The following is a 13393-nucleotide window of genomic DNA, read 5'->3' on the forward strand; positions in this document are numbered from 1 at the left end:
CTTAATTAAAAAAAAAATTGATAATCTCAATTAATTTTATTGATTATCCAACTGATCTATCCATTTTCATAGAGATTTTTTATTGATCATCATGAAGAATGACAATCTCAATTAATTTCATTGATTATCCTTGGATGATTGATCCGGTTTCATAGAGATTTTTTATTGATCATCGTGAAAAATCGGGAAGTGCACGTGACGATCAGATCAGAATTTCGTTTCGAATTTTTTTTTTACAAATATACTATAATTGAGATTTGAACTGCTCTCGATGATAACCTGAATGTGGCCCCGGGACGTTGTCTTCCCAACTAGCACCTATAGGGGGTGAGGTAACTATCTGCACCAGTTGAAAATCAATGCTAGACCTATATGTGACAACACTACCTGAGCTATCTGGGCTGGGGGCAAGTTAATCATTCACGTTGTTTACCTGAAATGGAAGGAGGAAAAATGGATCGATATTATCTAATTTATCCTTCCCTTTTGTAGATGAATCGATGATTGCATATGGTCATCTGCAATGGAAAAAAAATGCTCTGCGTAGTTCCGATTGGTCGGGCGTTCCGTTAGATTCGGACGGCATAGACGACGCGCGGCTGGTCCCCGTTTTGTGCCACGAAGCCGAAGAATATCTGGTTGAGTTCATGCAAATTCAATGTCTGGATGACTGGTAACCCGCGCATTTCTGCTTCCCCCACCTCGGACATCGCCTTCTTTAAATCCGGCCTCCTCCCCGTGTTTGATTCACCAAGTGGAAGGACAAGCCAGCGACGACTCTGATGATGGAGATCACTTCACATTCTTCCATTCCCTTTTGCCTCCTCGTCTCTCTGCTCTTCTGCCTCTGCTCATCGGCGGCGGCCGCCAACGTCACCTACGATGGAAGAGCAATCATCATCGACGGCCAAAGGAAGCTTCTCATCTCTGGCTCGATTCACTATCCGCGCAGCACTGCTCAAGTAAGCCATCGCCTCTTTCTCTCTTTATCTCTTCCGCACCCACAGACACATGATTTTTCTCTGTTTTTTTTTTTTGGTGATGATCCAGATGTGGCCTGACCTCGTGAAGAAAGCCAAAGAAGGTGGACTCGATGCCATCGACACTTACATCTTTTGGGATTCCCATGAGCCACGCAAAAGAGAGGTCTGATAATCCTTACTTTTGCTGCAATATCGAAATTAATCTGACAAGACTGATCATTCCCTCCCTTGATGACATTACTCCTGCGCGTGCATGCAGTATAATTTCGAGGGCGATCTCGACTTCATCAACTTCATCAAGATTGTCCAAGCCGCAGGACTCTACGTTGTTCTCAGGATAGGGCCATATGTCTGCGCCGAGTGGAATTACGGGTAACCAATATCTGAATTCTGAACACAATATATCTGATCTCGCCATTATGGAATTCATTTCTTTGCTCCTCCCTGCCTCTTTTTCAGAGGCTTCCCTTTGTGGCTACATCAGATTCCAGGAATTCAACTTAGAACTAATAATGACATCTACAAGGTACGTAGCTTTTCCAACTTATCCAAATAAAGTGCTCTCAAAGTAGGCGGCGTTGTTGTTGTTTGTTCAACACTCATAACCAGAAAGGCTCACATTTCAACCTCATAATTGCAGGCTGAAATGCAAACCTTTACGACTCTGATAGTCGACATGGTCAAGAAGGAAAATCTATTAGCATCTCAAGGTGGACCCATCATTCTTACTCAGGTATTATAGTCAGGCTGTTTAGTTTCTGTTCATCTGTTTCCTTTGGCTTTCCTCTGCAATTAAATTGATAGAATACACATCAAAATTCGTATTTGCCAGATCGAGAACGAGTACGGGAACTTCATTGATAAGTATGGAGATGCGGGTAAACAATACCTCCAATGGTGTGTGAATATGGCAGTATCACTCGACGTTGGTGTCCCATGGATCATGTGCCAACAAGCAGATGCTCCACCTCCTACCGTAAAGTCGATTAACTTAATTCAATTTATTTTAATGGCCGTGTTACTTTTTAACAAGTTCTTGTAGGTTGAATTCGATCAAGATCACACCAAAAACAACAAATTAACAAGATTGAGACAACACAACAAAAAATGAAGTAGAGAATAAATGCTAATATGTTGCAACCAAATTAGCAAGATTGAGACAACACAACAAACATATTTTTACCAAGCTCCTTTGGGATCTTTTTCTACTTCTTGTTGGTAGATAAATACATGCAATGGATTCTACTGTCACAAGTTCGTGCCAAATCGCGAAGGTAGTCCCAAGATGTGGACAGAAAATTGGACAGGATGGTGAGTATGGTTCTCCACCTAATTACATAATTTACTTAACCACCTCCATGACAATTTTTATGTGGATGTCTAGGTTCCAAGCTTGGGGAGATGGTCAACCACATAGACCTGCTGAGGATGTAGCTTATGCAGTGGCTTACTTCTTTGCTTCTGGAGGCACTTATCAAAATTATTACATGGTGAAGAAAATAATCTTAGTTCATAAACTGCTACAAAAATGATTAACATGACTTTTGCATATGCATTAGTAGCTCATACCTTGTGCTAATGCTAATTAATCTATTTACTTGTTTCAGTATCACGGAGGAACAAACTTTGCTCGAACTTCAGGAGGTCCTTTTCTAGTAACATCATATGATTATGATGCTCCTTTGGATGAATATGGTACTACAAGAACCTACTCTTGATAGAAACAATAGTTAAAAAGGCAAACCTATTCATATGAAACAGATTTATGCTTTAAAGATCCTTTCATCGATGGAAATACTAAGACTTTTTCCTCATAAAAATGAAGGGAACATAAAGCAACCCAAATGGGGACACTTGAAGCAACTACATAGTGCCATCAAACTGATGGAGAAGGCTCTAACATATGGTGACCTGAATACTACAAACATAGGGAACGGAGTAGCGGTTTGTCATACTAATACCTTTCCTCTAGCTACCGATGTGCACGATCACGAAAGTTACAATGTATTGTTGCCTTTTCAGGTGATGAAATACTCGGCAGAAGGATCTACTTCTGGCTGTTTCTTGGTGAATGTTAATGGGTCAAATGATGTGACTGTGACATACAATGGCAATGCATATTTTGTGCCCGGTAGGTCCATCAGTGTCCTCCCTGATTGTGTTCAGGAAGCTTACAACACTGCCAAGGTATAATGATCTACATCTTTTCGAAGGATGAAACATTATAATCATAAGAAATCGACCATAAGTTTCCAAATTATCTTATGCTTGCAGGTAACAACACAAACCACTTTGATGATTAACAAGCCTGCAAGCTCCAAGTTTAGTTGGCAGTGGCATCCCGAGAAGATCAAAGACACCCTTAAAGGAAAGGGCTCATTCTCTAATAACTCGCTCTTGGAGCAGATAATGACAACCGGTGATACGAGCGACTACTTGTGGTACATGACTAGGTACTATTGCATAATCTCATGAATTGCAAAACAGTAAGTACTAGTTAAGTCTATTTTGTTTGTGGTTTTATGGTTATGCTACAAGGTCAAGTACTTTCAAACCATGGTTTTGATCAATGATCTAATGTAGGCCTCAACATCTAAATTTATTACAGTGTAACTCTCAATCAATCCGATCCACTGTGGAATGACACGATGAACCTGCGAGTTCAAACCAAAGGCCATATTCTTCACGCTTATGTTAACAAGCATCTTATAGGTAATCATTCATTCCCTATCAATGTCTTGTCACTTGCACAAAACAAAACTAGGTTTTGGTTCAAATAGTTCAAATACAAAGGAAGTGAAAGAATTTCCTATGGACTTTCTCTTCTCATATATCTTCTTGGACTCGTTATGTACAATTTAGAGTTTAAAATATTGCAAATTATCTAACAAAACTTGTCGAAACAGGATCACAATACGCTACAAAAGGAAATTACAAGTTTGACTTTCGGCAGGCAACTAAATTCCAAGTTGGACATAATGTCATCACATTGCTCAGTGCTACTGATGGCCTTGCGGTTTGTAATCAATTTAAAGCTTTTATCAAACTTTATATGCCATATTAAGATTTGATAATAGAACTTGACCGACAATATCATTCTTGTGGGAATGTTCAGAACTATGGAGCATTTTTCGACATGCAAAGGGCAGGAATTGATGGCGGTCCAGTCCAAATCATTGGAAATGGAAACCATCCCCTGGACTTATCGAATAACACCTGGTCATACAAGGTAACTTTAAGCACTTAGTTCAGCTATTCCTGTCAAGTGTTTTGGTCATTAGATCTTAGTGAAGATCTTATGACGGCACAATTTGTTTAAGGTGGGACTAAATGGAGAAAGGAGTCAAATTTACTCACCGTCGTCACACCACGGTGCTAAGTGGAAATCTAATACACTTCCAACCAATGCGCCGATGACTTGGTATAAGGTAACTAAGTTTGAGACTACATACAAATTACCAAATATTTTTAGCCGGATTGAACACACATAACTAACGGAAAAAAAACACACTCACATTTTAGACTACATTTGAGGTTCCGGCAGGCAATGGCGGTCTGGTGTTGGATTTGGAAGGAATGACAAAAGGGCAAGCATGGGTGAATGGCAAGAACATTGGCCGTTACTGGCTAAGTTTCATTGCCGGCAATAATGGATGTGGACCTTGCGATCGTCGACAACCATATAATTCCGACAATTGTAGAACTGGTTGCGGAAAGCCTTCTCAGAGATGGTAAGCTTCTCATACCATAAATCATGAAGTGCCCTGTTGTCTGATACTCTTAGTATTGCAATGTCATTGACCAAAATCGAATAACACAAGGACAATTCTGATCTGGTCTTGCAATAGGTACCATGTTCCAAGATCATACACTACGCAAGGCCCGAATACTCTGGTCCTGTTTGAAGAAGTTGGCGGAGATGTTGCTCAAGTAAATCTTCAGACAGTGGCTGTTGGAACTGTCTGTGCTAATGTTCTCGAGGGAAGCACCCTTGAACTATCTTGCCAAGGAGAAGGAAGCTTCACTGATATCCAATTCGCGAGCTTCGGAAACCCTCAAGGATCATGCGGTTCATTTACAAAAGGCTCTTGCGATGCTCCTAATGCATTAGATGTCGTTAAGAAGGTAAACTAAGTTCAAAAACAAGAATGCACATCAAATTTATTTTAAACAAGTAGCTTGGCTGGCTTATCTTGTTTTCCTTATTTCAGGCATGCATTGGGCAATCTCAATGTTCGATCGACGTGGCCGAAAGTGTATTCAGTTCGAGCGGATGCAGCGAACCAAGGAAGAGTTTGGCAGTGCAGGCAGTTTGTTGATCAGCTCATGCTGTGTTAGCTCAGCCTTCAGCCTTCCTTTCAACAAAAATAATAATGTTCTGACACACACAATAACTTTGAATGTACTCCAGAATTCGTTAATGAAATATTTTATTCATCCTGATTGAAAAATCAAATATCATAAGATACTAAGCATTTAACAGATTCAGAAAACTGGATGATATAAATGAGAACTTCCTATCAAACAGAGGAATCCAGTTGGCCAAACTCTGGACTAAAAGAAGTACATAACGAAGCCATGCCTCATTAAATGTTTTTTTCAGCTTGAACCATCGACCGACCTTCTTGGGCCCTTCCCGTTGACTTTGTTCAATCTATAAGAATTAAGGCACTTAATTGGTAGTCGATGGAGAAGGTGGTAGCTGAACTGCCAGTGTGCCAAGAGTATCCAAATCACATTTATAACCAATAAAAGGGAGCTTTCATAGAATTTGTGAAATGTCTAAATCCCTGATCTTTGATCAGAAATCCTCCAGATGTATGGGCAATCGTTACTGCAATCAATGGGATTTCCCCATTGATCTTCATGGTTGGAGAATTGAAGGTGGTTCCAACTTCCAACTACAATCTCTTAGGGTTGGCGTGCACATTAACTGCTCCTCACCCACCTCAATATCCTTTTGAATCGATATCCAAATCCCCTCGCCACTCAGCCACACAGCTATAGATAGATAGACGCAGCAGCTCTTAGCTCGATCGTACAGAGAATCTGTTGATTAAGCTGATTGCTTAGCTAGAAGAGAGCGATAATGGAGATGAGCAACAGAGGAACAGGGGAGCAGGAGTTGCTCTCCACGGAGATCGTGAACCGCGGAGTGGAGGCGTCGGGGCCCGACGCGGGCTCGCCGACTTTCTCGGTCAGGGTGCGGCGTCGCTTGCCGGACTTCCTGCAGTCGGTGAACATTAAGTACGTGAAGCTCGGCTACCACTACCTTGTCAGTCACGCCCTGTACCTGGTCACCCTCCCGCTCCTCCTCCTCGTCTTCGGCGCCGAGTTCGTGAGCTTGACCACCGCGGAGCTGTGGCGGAGGCTGTGGGGCGAGACCAGCTTCGACCTCGTCAGCGTTCTCACGTTCGTCGCGGTGCTGGCCTTCACCGCCGCCGTCTACGTCTTGTCCAAGCGCCGGCCCGTCTACCTCATCGACTTCGCCTGCTACCGTCCTTCCGACGACCTCAAGGTGTCGAAGGCGGAATTCATCGAGCTGGCGCGGAAGTCGGGGAAGTTCGACGAGGAGAGCCTTTCCTTCCAGTCCCGGATCCTGAAGAGCTCCGGCATCGGCGACGAGAGCTACGTGCCCAAGTGCGTGTTTTCTCCCAAGGATACGAGCTGCGCCACCATGAAGGACGGCCGCGAGGAGGCGTCCACGGCGATGTTCGCGGCGCTGGACGAGCTGTTCGACAAGTGCGGGGTGAGTCCCAAGGAGGTGGGCGTGCTGGTGGTGAACTGCAGCTTATTCAACCCCACGCCGTCCCTGTCGGCCATGATCGTGAACCGCTACAAGATGCGGGGCAGCATCCTGAGCTACAACCTGGGAGGGATGGGGTGCAGCGCCGGGGTGATCGCGCTTGACCTCGCCCGCGACATGCTGCAGGCCAACTCCAGCACCTACGCCGTGGTGGTCAGCACCGAGGCGGTCTCCTTCACTTGGTACGCCGGTCGCCGCCGCTCCATGCTCATCCCCAACTGCTTCTTTCGCATGGGCTGCTCCGCCGTGCTGCTCTCCAACCGCCGCCGCGATTTCCGCCGGGCCCACTACAGGCTCGAGCACATTGTCAGGACGCACAAAGGCGCCGACGACCGCAGTTTCAGGTCAATATCTATATATACTCTTGTTAATGACTTCAAATCATCATTGAAAATTCGCCTATTCGATCCTGATTTCGATTACAAATCGATTGCAGGAGTGTGTATCAGGAGGAGGACGAGCAAGGAAAGAAGGGTGTATCCATTAGCCGTGAGCTGATGGAGGTGGGCGGACACGCGTTGAAGGCCAACATCACCACCCTCGGCCCCCTCTCGCTCCCCTTCTCCGAGCAGCTCCTCTTCTTCGCCGCCCTGATACGCCGCCACCTGTCACCCAATTCCGCCACCCTCGCGAAGCCCTACATCCCCGACTACAAGCTGGCGTTCGAGCACTTCTGCGTGCACGCGGCGAGCAAGGCGGTGCTGGACGCGCTGCAGAAAAACCTGGAGCTGGAGGACCGCCACATGGAGGCCTCCCGCGCCGCCCTCCACCGTTTCGGCAACACCTCCAGCAGCAGCATCTGGTACCAGCTGGCGTACCTGGAGGCCCAGGGCCGCGTCCGCGCCGGAGACCGCGTCTGGCAAATCGCCTTCGGCTCCGGCTTCAAGTGCAACAGCGCCGTCTGGAAGGCCCTGCGCCGCGTCCGCCGCCCCACCCGCAGTCCCTGGCTCGACTGCCTCCACCGCTACCCCGCCGTCCTCGGCGCTTAGCTATAAATAGCTACTATACGATATGGTCTAGTAATACATAATTATCTCCAAACTATAAACAACAGAGAAAAACAAACATGATATTAAATTATGATAGCTTCAATTGTATCTACATCTTCAAATGTCATTTGTATTGTAAAGTAGTATTAAGGTTGGCATTCCTATTTTTATTGATATTGAAGTCCACGGAAGTAAACACACAATAACATGATCACATTATTTGTGAAGTATAGAAAAAACAAAAAAATATGCAAAAGGTTTTATTGCCACTCCCATACTCATTCACGTGCACCCTTTTTCTTTTCTTTTCCTCCTTTCTTCTTCTTCTTCTTCCTTTTTCTCCTCCTCCTCTTTCTCTTCTCCCGCAGTGACAAACGATCGAACTCTCCCCCTTCTTCTTCTTAAGCACAGCAACTCTCGTTTCCTCCTCCCACACTCCTTCTCCTCCTCCAGCAAAGGGCAGAGCATTATTTTCTCCGGCCACTATCCCTTGTTTCCCCTTTCTTGCTGTCCTGCTTCTCGGCAGCATTGTCGGAGCTCCTCGGAGTCTACCGGAGTTCGCTAGACCACCATAAAAGAGGGGAAAACAAAGCCCTAGTTGTTGCCCTCTTTTCTAGCCAACCACAACAGCCACCGGAGCTAGCTGTGACCTTCGTCGGAGCTCGCCGAGATAACCGGTGAAAAAGGTAAAAGGTTTTCCCTTGCCCCTTCACTATCCCAGCAACCTTCTTTGTTTTCAACCTTCCCTAACTGCCATAGTTACCTTTTGTTTCTCCAACAGCAACCCTAGCTGCTGTCCTTTTCTTGGCAGTATCGTCGGAGTTTGCCGGAGCTCGTCGGAGCTAGTTGAAACAACCAGCGACAAAGGGAAAACAACCCTAGTTGCTGCCCTCTTTTTCCAGCAACCACAATAATCCATAGAAGATATATTTTATATAATTTATGCTAATCGAATTGTAGTTAAGATGGATAAATAATTAGATAATAATGGAGGTGTCTTTTAGGAATGTGAGATGGTACGAGAAAGCGAGATAAAATGATCCTTCGACTTCGAGTTGTCGATAAAAATTTAGATGTTCATGTCATGGTTCTTATTAGATAGTATTTTAACTATTTGAGTTATGTTGTATTATATTTGTAGACATGAGCTCGAGTGGAGCACGGTGACCTGCCGACACTCGAAGGTTTTACTGTACATAAAGTGGATACATCTCTCTTTGACTCATATTTATCGTTGTGCATGAATGAAATACTATTGAAATTATATATATTCGTATAATTGTTTTCAAAAGGGAATTAAAATAATATTACAATTAGCGAAATGGGTTAAAATAATAAAAATCATGGAGGGCAAATAATTGAGATTATTTCTTGTTCACATATGGATTTATACTGGGATTTATATGGGAAGGGTGGTTTTTAAATTTAAAAAAAATATTCTGAATTACTTTTCTATTGATACTTGCCTTTTTGACTTACTTGACCTTCTATACTCCATGCTTTTGATATTTCATCTGTTGATGCTTGTAGCTTTTTATATGTGAACCCTACGATGGTAAATTAAAAGATTTGATACGAAAATGTTAACTTAATTGACCATTTGATATGAAAAGAGAATAATTATGATAAATGGATAAAATGAAATCCTTAAAGTAAAATAAGAAAGATGGTAAATGAAGAACATTAAAAAGTGAAGACCATGAGCTTAGCTTTGTACCAGAGCTTTATACTAGAGTATTGGACCGCCTACATGTTATTGTGGTAGTGCAGTGGCCCGCGGTCCAGAGTACCTGACCGTACACCCGAGGCGTGGCGGCGTGATGTAGTCCTCAGTCAGTGTTTATTATGTCTTCCACCGGTGAGGGCTGACAGCTCGTACGTCAGATGACATATGCGATGATTTTATACTCTGAGGAAGCTTTTAGCCTATCCATATGATATTACACTCTGATGATATGGGTTCCAGTTATTCACTTTTTAGTTGATTTATCAGATTTAGACTATGGATATATATGTCGATATTACCATGATAACTTGTATACAGATTGATTAAATAATAAGATTGAAAATTGATCTTAATTGATGATAATATATGAAGATGAATTTTAATTCTAACAAATAAATGTTAGATGATCATAACTATACACTTATGTATATTATCTGAGAACTCAAAGAAGAAATAAAAGTTGAAATAATAAATGATACTTCTTTGATTTCTTGAACAAGATTAAATTCATGCACATCTTTCTTGAGTATCCACTTAGCCATTTAGCTAACTTTCTACATTCCTTGGCCTCTAGTTTTGCAGGCACAGGGACCCTTTTGATATTGTAGTTGATTTTGAACTTCCATAGAGTTGCTCAGAGATCTCAACGTGTTGATTTTATGGTTTGTCTTACTTTTGTTTCATTGTATTTACATTCTGAAATTTTATTCCAGATGTCGTTGATCTGTATAGTCTTGTAGTCTACGAAAAACTAAGACATATGTATAAATTTGATACATTTCTTGGTTATTCTGTTTTGATAGTTCATAGGATTTCTTATATTATATTGTCGCCGAGTGGAGTACCGGGAACTATACCCCCGGGGTGTGACAATTTTATTGGTATCAGAGTGAGGTTGCGTTTGTTGTATTTTGGCTTTATTTCAAGATTTTTGTTTTCGGTTTATATAGTTCTCGAGCAAAGGAATTTTTATACAAGTTGAGTTGTATCTCTGAGCTATAGGATTTAAGGGTCATTCTTCGTTTTAATTATCTTGATTATAATTGATTATTGAAAATTTTCATCTGATTTTATAGGCAATGCCACGAGCCCGTGGTCGTGGTTGGGGCAGTAGCCGTGCTCGTAGTCGCAGCCGTGGTTGCGATAGTGGTAGTGGGCGAGGTCGTGGTCGTGCATGTCAGCGTGCCTCTACTACTCAGAGGATCGAGCATGGTTTGGATGAGGCCCCTATCTCCCTAGCTGAGTTGATACCGGGAGCTCAGGTTAGTCCCAGTATTGGAGTCGGTGGTCAGACTGAGGGCCATCCTCATCTTGTTGCAGCTTATGTAGCCGTACCAGGCATTCCTTCAGTGTCCATTATCATGGAAAAGGATCGTATTTCTTTGCTTGCTAGTTCAGCAAAGGATCGTTTTACGCTGCTCCATGGAGGCATTGATCCTTGGGTGGCGCGTACATGGTTGGAGGATATTGAGGGCACTTTTGGGTACATGTCCTGTTCAGACACAGAGAAGGTAGAGCTAACCGCTTATCATTTTCGAGGGCAAGCATCCACATGGTGGAAGATGCAAATAACAGTCTTTGGGGATCAGATTATCTCTCGACAGTCTTTTCGAGAGGCGTTTGAGAGACAGTATTTTCTTGCAGCATTTTATATTGCTCGACGCCAGAAATTCATGAGTCTTAAGCAAGGTGATCGAAGCATGCTAGATTATAGTGTAGAGTTTAGCAGACTTGTTGAGTTTTCCCCACATATAGTAGCTCAGGACTCAGATTGTATGTTTCATTTTACACAGGGATTGGCAGCATATATTTGGATCAGGATGTCTGGATTTCCTGTTACTACTTATCGGGAGGCACTTGATCGAACCATATTTATTGAGATGACTCAGCAGCAAGTCTCCCAACAAAGAGAAGCCAGCCGACAGACCTTGCAGAGCTCACACTCTAGACAGCAGAGTCGAGGTCGTTGATCTCGTGGTCAGGATACGACTAGAGAGTCTTCACGGTCACAAAAGGTGGCCAAAGTATCACAGGGATCTAGTCGCCCAATTCCATCACAGTGGGGCCAGATATCTGTAAAGTGTTTTTAATGTGGTGCACCAAATCACCTAGCATCAGAATGTCCACTGAATAAGAGTATATGCTTCTACTGTAAACTGCCAAGACATATGCAGAAAGATTGCACTTTGAAGGCACAACATCAAGCAGGAGGATCACAGTCTCAACAGGCTCGACCTACCTCACGACCTCCACAGTCTCGGCAGTAGAAAGGCCCACAGAGATCTCAGCAGCCTCAGCAACGGAATCCTCCACCTGCACAGTTTGCTCAACAACCGCAACTTTACCATTTGCAGTCCCAGGTGGAGAGTGAGTATCATTCAGTACCTCCACTTCAGCAGTATTTGCCAACTCCATCTCAGCAGTATTTGCCAGCTCCATCTCAGCAGTATTTGGTAGCTCCACCCTAGCAGTACCTGCTACCTCCACCCCAGCAGTACTTATTGCCTCCACCCCAACAGTATCAGCCACCATTATCTTATCAGCCTTCGTAGGAGCAGAATCAGCCCTCTTCTTCTATCCAAAGGGGTCAGCCATCGGGTCTCGAGCCGGGACACGTATATGCTTTGACTCGTGAGGAGGCACAACGAGCTGGAGGATTTGTTATCCGAGGTATTATTTCCGTTTATAGTATTCCTGCGGATATATTGATAAATACGGGTAGCTCGCATTCCTTTATTTCTCCTGAATTTGTATGCAAAATTGGGAGGATCCCAACTCTTTGACCTTATGGATTAGCAATATTGACACCATCAGGTGGAGTATTGATATCATATCAGGAGGTCAAGAGTTATCCTTTAAATTTCGATAGTCATATCCTTACTGTGGATCTACAAGTGCTAGAGATGACTGAATTCGATATTATTTTTAGTATGGATTGGCTTTCAGAGCATCATGCCACTGTCGATTGTCGAGCCAAAGTGGTAACTTTTCAATCCTTAGATCAATCATTATGGGAATTTATTGGGATCAATGATCGAGGGATATCTATTATCTCAGCTCTCCAGGCTCAGCAGTTGTTGGCTCGGGGATGCAAGGGGTATCTCTTGTCTTTAGTGAGTTCTAATGTGGATAGTTCTGTCCAGCTTTCCGATGTCCACATAATATGTGAATACCCCGACGTATTTCCTGAAGAACTTCCTGGCTTGCCACCTCAGCGACAGGTAGAGTTTGCCATTGAGTTGCTTCCTGGCATAACTTTAATATCGAAAGCTCCATATTAGATGACACTAAAAGAATTGGAGGAACTAAAGATACAGCTTCAAGAGTTGCTAGACAAGGATTTTATCCATCCTAGTGTTTCTCCTTGGAGTGCTCTGGTGCTCTTTGTTAAGAAGAAAGATGGATCCTTGAGGCTCTGTATTGATTATAGGCAGTTAAACTCTGTAACTATCAAGAACAAGTATCCTCTACCTATAATAGATGATTTGTTTGATCAGCTTAAAGGTACCTGTGTGTACTCAAGAATTGATTTAAGATCAGACTATCACCAGTTACGAGTTAGAGATACAGATATTCAGAAGACTGCCTTCCATACTCGGTATGAACATTATGAATTTTTGGTAATACCGTTTGAGCTTACCAATGCTCCTGCAACGTTTATGGATCTAATGAACCGGGTATTCTTAGAATATTTAGACCGGTTTGTTATTGTCTTTATTGATGACATTCTGGTATATTCGCGATCAGAAGAGGAGCATGAACAACATCTCAGAATAGTTCTAGGAACTTTACAGAAGGAACGCTTATATGAGAAGTTCAGTAAATGTGCTTTTTGGCTTACTTCCGTGGGATTTCTAGGGCATGTAATCTCTAGAAAAGGGATTTCAGT

The 13393-nt window shown here is 43.1% G+C and overlaps 2 protein-coding genes across 2 annotated transcripts; both read left to right on the forward strand.

Annotated features, from left to right (window-relative positions):
• Positions 1-429: 429 nt before the first annotated feature.
• Positions 430-5351, forward strand: LOC121989012 (beta-galactosidase 15-like). The gene is made up of 19 exons (XM_042542789.1): positions 430-962; positions 1051-1146; positions 1243-1355; positions 1443-1509; positions 1624-1716; positions 1816-1959; positions 2206-2294; positions 2368-2473; positions 2591-2678; positions 2809-2927; positions 3006-3170; positions 3258-3436; positions 3592-3695; positions 3890-3999; positions 4099-4212; positions 4304-4411; positions 4506-4714; positions 4832-5108; positions 5195-5351. The coding sequence occupies exons 1-19, from the start codon at positions 783-785 to the stop codon at positions 5300-5302; spliced, it is 2469 nt and encodes an 822-aa protein (XP_042398723.1). The 5' UTR covers positions 430-782; the 3' UTR covers positions 5303-5351.
• Positions 5352-5980: 629 nt separating this feature from the next.
• Positions 5981-7959, forward strand: LOC121989013 (3-ketoacyl-CoA synthase 10-like). Its single transcript, XM_042542791.1, has 2 exons — positions 5981-7133; positions 7226-7959. The coding sequence occupies exons 1-2, from the start codon at positions 6073-6075 to the stop codon at positions 7776-7778; spliced, it is 1614 nt and encodes a 537-aa protein (XP_042398725.1). The 5' UTR covers positions 5981-6072; the 3' UTR covers positions 7779-7959.
• Positions 7960-13393: the final 5434 nt, after the last annotated feature.

Source organism: Zingiber officinale, chromosome 6B, assembly GCF_018446385.1.
Source record: "Zingiber officinale cultivar Zhangliang chromosome 6B, Zo_v1.1, whole genome shotgun sequence".
Classification (NCBI taxonomy): domain Eukaryota; kingdom Viridiplantae; phylum Streptophyta; class Magnoliopsida; order Zingiberales; family Zingiberaceae; genus Zingiber; species Zingiber officinale.

Excerpts from the sequence above, each read along its gene's own strand:
- LOC121989012 (XM_042542789.1), top strand. The coding sequence starts at position 783 with ATGATGGAGATCACTTCACATTCTTCCATTCCCTTTTGCCTCCTCGTC. Across the intron at positions 963-1,050 it reads ATCCGCGCAGCACTGCTCAA|ATGTGGCCTGACCTCGTGAA; the intron begins GTAAGCCATCGC and ends GTGATGATCCAG. Across the intron at positions 3,171-3,257 it reads AAGCTTACAACACTGCCAAG|GTAACAACACAAACCACTTT; the intron begins GTATAATGATCT and ends TTATGCTTGCAG.
- LOC121989013 (XM_042542791.1), top strand. The coding sequence starts at position 6,073 with ATGGAGATGAGCAACAGAGGAACAGGGGAGCAGGAGTTGCTCTCCACG. Across the intron at positions 7,134-7,225 it reads GCCGACGACCGCAGTTTCAG|GAGTGTGTATCAGGAGGAGG; the intron begins GTCAATATCTAT and ends AATCGATTGCAG.